The sequence below is a fragment of the Vigna radiata genome, unplaced genomic scaffold (assembly GCF_000741045.1).
Source record: "Vigna radiata var. radiata cultivar VC1973A unplaced genomic scaffold, Vradiata_ver6 scaffold_323, whole genome shotgun sequence".
NCBI lineage: Eukaryota > Viridiplantae > Streptophyta > Magnoliopsida > Fabales > Fabaceae > Vigna > Vigna radiata.
Genome location: NW_014543607.1, coordinates 99,868 through 107,197, shown reverse-complemented (window position 1 = coordinate 107,197; position 7,330 = coordinate 99,868). Strand labels below are relative to the sequence as shown.

General features: G+C 33.8%; 1 protein-coding gene across 1 annotated transcript; it reads right to left on the bottom strand.

The window, feature by feature from the left end:
• Nucleotides 1–4,274: 4,274 nt before the first annotated feature.
• LOC106754614 lies at nt 4,275–5,539 on the bottom strand. Its single transcript, XM_014636652.1, has 4 exons — nt 5,199–5,539; nt 5,078–5,134; nt 4,983–5,019; nt 4,275–4,331 (listed from the first exon to the last, which is right to left on the bottom strand). The coding sequence occupies exons 1-4, from the start codon at nt 5,537–5,539 to the stop codon at nt 4,275–4,277; spliced, it is 492 nt and encodes a 163-aa protein (XP_014492138.1).
• Between the last annotated feature and the right edge of the window lie 1,791 nt (nt 5,540–7,330).

Here is a 7,330-nt window from a genome sequence, read left to right as displayed (position 1 = left end):
TAAAAACTATATCCATACATAAAACAATAATTGAATCACCATAAACTAACCCATGAGAGAAGCAGATTTGCTACCATAAATATTGTAATACCCCGTACAAAAAGTTGAAATAAAGGCTATGTAAATATTGTAATACCCCGTACAATAAGTTGAAAATACCGAATGGCCTTCATTGTAGTCTTGAACCTCTTAGCATCCTTTGACACCCTCTCAAATTCCTCTATCACTATCTCCATGTTAAACTCTTCCACTTTCTCCACCATCTTCACAGTGCTTCAGCTGCAGCTATTACAGAAGAACAAAAGAATTAAGTTGTGACTCTTGTCATATCTCTTGATAAGACCATAAATGTTAGTCTTGAACAACTAAAAGAAAGGAGGTATGGGGATAATTGATTCACATAAAGAAACAATTCTGACAATATATAAACAAAGACTTATAAATAGTTCAACAGCAACCAAAACTCTTAAAGTAATTAAGGCAGCAACTTACAACATTAATAATAGCTATACAACATCAAGATATAAGCCCAAACGTAAGCATTAATAGTAGCTATACAGACTGAACAATATATCACCTTATATATGCATGTAATTCACAGTGACAATATTCATAATTTCAGCATTCATTACCACTAAATTAGTAATTTCATAACATACAATTGATTATCAATTACTTCTCTTATTCTAGTCCTGATCATATCACGTTCATTCATCCATATTCCATCTAACCCTTATGTTCTCTCTCATTAGTCCTTCTTAGTCACTAGTGCATATGTCTATTTACTTCCTCATCATGCATAAACAAGAGATCATATACATTTTTATTTACTTCTTCCTATATAAACCAGTTTTAACTTACTATTATTGAAACTCCTTCCAAAAACATGTTTACTTATGTTAAAATTACTATTAGAAATGGCAAAGCTATTCAAAGACCATATCATTTCTTGTGTCAAAAATATAAAGGAGAAGGTCTCATATTCATTCTCCTCATCTGTTACTTTCTTGCCTCATAATTTATTTGTCTCATATCGTTTCTTCATTCACGTTTTCTACCAGTCCAATCAACACAAGAAGGTTTGCCTTTACATGTTAACATTTTGAAGGTAAAAGTCATATAAATATTATACCAATCATCCAATCACATCAAAGAATGACCTCAAAATAATATCATCATAAACTAAAAGTCACATTTTACTTTTCTAAATGTGACAGTTTATATAAAATAATAATCATGATAAAATATTTGTTAAAGTGCGTATTTATATAAAATCGTTTTATTGAAGTAAAATTGCACAGATATATTAAGAATGATGTGATAGAAATCTAGAAAAACTAATTAAGATATTGTATAATAACTCTTGTAATGTAAGATTACATGTCATAAGAATAAAGATCAATTATTTAATAACATCAATAAGAATATCATTGAAATATTAAACTTAAACTTGTTTGACTTAACCTTATATTCAACCTTATTTTGTATTCTAAATTCACTTTTTGTAGCATACTATTTTCATGAAAAAGTGAATTTTTCATTCTTCAGTTTTTTACAGTTTTCGTCAAAATGTGCACATATTTTATTTAACTTACTATACTCACCTAGTAATCACTAATAAACTTATTATTATTCAATCTCCTTCCAAAAACGCAAGTAACCAAACCATCTGGTCAGGTAACGTGCAATCAACTTTAAAACTAAGATAGTATATTCTAACAAAATGAAAGTAACTCTCAGATATTTCTAAAAATGTTTTCTTAAAAAATCTAACGAAATGTCCCATCAATTTATCAACATTTATATTGCATACTTAACTTCATAGTTCTACATTACTTTCTAACCGCAATATGAAATTATATTTTCTCCCTCAGATGCAAATTTAAAGGGGAACAACCCTTGAATAAAAATCAAACAAATCCAGTTAAGATTATGATATAACAACATGCAATAATGATGTCTACAAAATTGTTATTCACTCAAACAAATCTCAACAATAATATCACAATAATGCCTTGCAACTAAAAGTAAGCATATATGCCTTTATAAGTGATCTATATTACATAAATTTTGGCCAAATTATATACATCAGAAAAGAAGGAGCACACAACTTTGGGGCTCTGTACCATCTTGTAGCAACACAATCTTGCAATAAGGACCAGAAGAAATAACGAGAAAACTCAATATTACTTTTGAATATAACTTATAACGTCAATATTCTTCTTCAAACAAAATATCAGAGGGGTCCACCTCTGTTTACTCATCAAATGTGTAGATAAAATAAACATATCATCAGTACAGCTCTTGCACATAATTATGAACAGAGGTTACTTTCCTAACTGAAGAAATGACCCTAGTTGTGTACAAGGAAACATGTAAGCATAAGAACGATTTCCAAATTCATTGACCATGTGATTGCAGGGATTCCTGCGATTACGCACATACCTCTGCATGCTTTCGAATTTAACAATCGTGTGACAGAGGGTGGCATTGTTGATGATCCATCAGTGTCAGCAAGCTGGAAGGTAATGATATATTGGAAGTTAGAAAAACATAAAATGTCCAACCTTTTAAGGGAGACAAGAGAAAGTATAAAGGAATTTGATCAGGATGTTTATAACTTGCTGAAGAATTTCTAAAAGGTCAACATCATTTAATTTGACCCCTAAAATACACGGTACCTACAAGTTGTCATTAAAGTCAGTAGTATGCAAAACATGCATTTAAAATTCAAAAATTAAATGCAGAAAATAAAAATTTTAATATTTTCAACTAGTTAAAAGAAAAATTGAAGGGGGAAAAAAGCAAGTGTTGACGGCAATAAGTGTGATCGTTGTTTCTTGTCTTTTTATAATATCCAGATTCCTGCAAAGGCAATCAAAATTATAAATTAAAAAAACCTGAATAACAAATTGAAAGAAGACTTAGCAAATTATCCCATTGTTCAATTTTGAATCCAAACAATCCTTTAATTGGTAGGTAGAGAAATTTTATGTGATGCAAAGCCATGAATAAATAAATAACAGACATCACAAAACTATATATGTTGTAACATAACTCGGTTAAAAACTCTACTGGGGAGCCAGAGAGGTATACCTTCTAAAGGTCTCGGAATTATTAGCATGGATGTGGCATATCCAGCCCCAATCTTTGATCTGTTCGCTATAACTATGAAGTAGTTGATAACCAATCTGTGGCAGTACCTGTATCATGCATCTTACTACCAGTGTACGAATTTTAAGATTTGGAAACATATCATAATCTTGACATTAAATTCTCTAATTCATAGAATGCATACCAGTTCCAGTTCAGTATACAGATAGGTTACTGTTTTTGCTTCTCCCGACAATACCTAAGTATTTGACTAGTTTCATAAGTAATACTGGAGAATATTTCCGATAGACTCAGTATGAACAAGTTTACCTTTTGACGCAATTCTTCCAGTCTGATTCTTTCATCTGCTTCATGATGTAAAAGGAGTAATAATATTAATGTTACCTCAAGTTTCCTTCTTAGGTTCTCACTGATTAGAAAAACTTGCATTTATTATATCTGTTAGCAGGCATTTCTGAAGCTTTATTCATTATTTAAAGTAATAAACTCAAGTCAAGCTGAGAGGTCCAACAGAAGGCATTAAGAAGAGAGAGAGAGGGGAAAAATGGGACTATATAGAAGAGGAAAAGGGTGTTGAGGAGAGATATTGGGGTGCTGCTAAAGTGAGTCTACCTGTCTGAAAGGATAGTGTAATTCAGAGTTTAATAAATAGTTGTGGGTTACATGCTCAGGGGTTACCTGGATTCAATTCTATTAAATTATCTGTTTCTCCTAGGTGTATCCGGTCCTTAAATCTTTGGGCATAAAAATTATGTAACTGTCTGTAATGGTGAGACATATAGGAACAACGAGAATCCCTAAGCTACCTAAATGTGGTCTTCCTCATGGCTCATCTAATCATCATAGCAACTCATGCCCAATTCTCCTCTAATTTTACAGCAGCTACACTTACAAACTTTCATTGCATAATCAAAATAGCACCTACACCGATTGAATAAAAATCATTACTAAGAATTAACACTATACTAAACACAATTTAATCAAAGTTGGAAAAGTCTAAGATTACTACTAAAAAAAGCTAGAAATATAACAACTAAAATACTGAACTAAAAGCACACTTAAAAGTTCAAACTTAACAAGGGATCTCAGTATATCATCCTTCTTACTGCATCTCTTGTATTTTACCTACAAGTTAGGCACTTCTATAAAGTGCTCAGAAATTAATAAAGTAACCAACTAGTAAGGGCTGTTTTGTCATCAGTCTCCAGTCCCAACTCCTGTAAACAAGAATATTAAAAGAAAATAAAAGTAAGACCAATATGAAAAGTAAAGCATTCAGAAAAACATATCATTGCCTTGGAGCATTTGGATAAATAACTTATATGAACACTTCAGAAACCTCTAAAGAGATTATTCAGATTGTGAAACTTACTTGAGTATGATAAAAAGAGCTTATAATCACAAGACTAAATGAGCACCTCTCATACATATAATTTCACTCATGATAGGATGAAGTAAAATGCAACAAGTAGGATCAGATGCCAAGGTTGACAACTAAACATGACACAATAAACTATAAAGTCTAATGAGAAGACATATCCATAAGAAAATATGTCTAGTGATGAGATATCATTCAAGCTTCCAAAGAATGAAGTTAATGACATTAAAATAAGGTCAATCATTTTTATCAACATATAGTGACATCATTGCTTTTCTTGCTCATAGAAAGTAGAAACAAATTGGCTAGAAGACAAACTGCAAAATTCAGAGATTAGTGGCAATACCCAATCATCTAGTGTCTGGTTGTTATGAATAAAGTCATGAGCTAAAATGATACATATGGAAGCAGAATTTAGAAGTAGTCAGTAGTAGAAAGAGATCATGCATAAGATACAGGTTAGCTAATTTGTGGAAGTCTTGACGTGTACCTTCTTTATGGCCTTAAGCTGCTTTTGCAATTGATTCCTGACAAGAATAAAATACAAATCTTAATATATTATGAAAAGTTCTGTTCAAGACATACAAGGAAGCTAAAGATGTGATTATCTGAATCTTGTTGATTTCCATCTCGTTTATACACCTGTTCAGGAACATAATAAATTCATCTATTCTCATCCATCAATATCTCACACAAGTCCTTCTACCTAAAACTCTTCACTCCCTTCTTCTTCTTCGTAGACGCCAAAGTTTCGTTCTTCAGTGCAGTAGTGGTGGACGTGGACAATGACAGAGACAGTGTCGTTCGCGCCACTGATGGTGAGGGAGACGACAATGGCTTCTTATTTTCCAATTCGTCCTTAATAGGACTGCCTCTAGCCATGCTCTGCACCCAAACCCTAACCTTCTCCAAGATCAAGGGTTTCCCCTTAGAAATCACGGCGTCCTTAATCCTTTTCCCTACCGGTCCTTTGTCATCAACGGTGGTTCTAAGTTTGAGATCTTTGTCGGCATTCTTTTTGGATATGTAGGGAATTTCAAGGTGCATTCGACTTCGAGAAGTGAAACTCCATTGGAGTTGGAAGAAACCAAACTAGGGTTTTGGAGTTGGAAAAAACCAATTAGAAGGGGAATTTCAACCTGTAAAGAACAAAGTAGTGAACTGAGTACGAAGAAGAAGATTAGAGTAATGGTAAACAAGCAGTGAGTACGAGAGAAGCAAGAAAGAACTAAAGCACAAAGAGGGCTCTAGAAAGCAACAATCAAACAGGGCTCGTAAGAGAAACAATCAGACCGAAGAGCGACAAGGTTCGACAGTGAAAGAAAACCTCTAGGGTTCGAGAAAGAGAACAAACCTCATTCGAGAAAGAAAGGAAAGCTTGAACAATGAGAGTGAATACAGCTTCCACTTAATAAAAATACATTTTATTAAAAGCTTATTTTCCTAATCCGTATATAATATAAATTATATACAAATCTTATCCTTGGATAGTTTTTCCGTTACCAAGCGCTAATTTTACATACAGAATTTATATACGGATTTTCCGTATATAAAAATCCGTATATAATATCTGTATATAAAACATTTTTTATAATCCACATATAATATTTCGTATGTAATTTCATTATTTCTTGTAGTGAGCCCCCATGTCACATCATCATCTTCAAACCTTCAGAAACAGAAACCCTAATTTCCAAATTCAAACCCCAAGCACCGCTCCGTTACCACCATCCTGCAAGGATGCCGGTGGCCACCAAACCCCAAAGCCGCCGTCGCACAACACCATCTTCATCACGCGATCTTCTCCTTCGTTCATCACTACCTGCGAATCGAACAACCCAACAAAACCCAGAATCAAGAGACCCAATTCGAAGAAATCCTTCGAACTCTAAGTCGCCGCCGCGAAACCCAGCTTTGCCTCCACTACGCGAGTTCATCTTCTCATTGCATCACCATCCTCGCGCAAGCTTCTCCATGGCCGCCAACTAGAGAATGCAACCGCAACCTGCAGAAAACCAAGAAACACAGAAATCGCCATCAAATTCTTCTTCGTTTCCATCAAACCACTAGACCTGTAAACACAACAAACCCAGTAGCATCAGAAAACTCGCACCTTGCCACGAGCATTACCATGGCTTTTCCATCAAATGGCGATGCCCAGATCATGAGCTCTCGAGAACTATTATTGCTCGAAGCATCTTCTCCTTTAAACAGCGTGACGGCGCAAGGAGCTAAGGGAAAATCCCTTTCCCAAATTGCAAACCCTAATTTTGGAGGAAAAAGGGGATGCCACATGGTGCGATCTCATTGGAAGTGACCTTCTGGTCAAACAGTCAAAGTCTGGTCAACCAAGGGACTCTTTTTCAATTTTGAAGAAAAAGGAAGGGGCTAAAGTGAAGATAGAGGAAATTTCAGGGTATTTATGCAATTTTGGAAAGTCAGAAAAACTGAAAGATAAAATTCAGTTGTCGAATTGATTTAATTTGGGAATATCAACAGAAAATATTTTCCAAATAATGTTATAATTATCTAAATCTTTTAGTTATTTGGAAGATATAAGATAAAAGATTTTATCAACAGAATATTCAAAGTCCAAGCCCAATCAAGCACTATATAAAGAGACCCAAGGGAGGCAGAAAGGGGAGCTTCATTCATTCATTCATCCACCACTGCTTTCAGTTTTCTTTCATTATGTGTTTCTAAGCTCTTAGGGCTATTTTGCTGTAATTTCATTATGGATTCTGAGGTTAAGTGAATTAATGCAATTGTTTATTTTGATTATTGATTTAAGTTGATCTCTCTCTATGTCTTTCATCTCTCTATCATATTAAAAGCAAA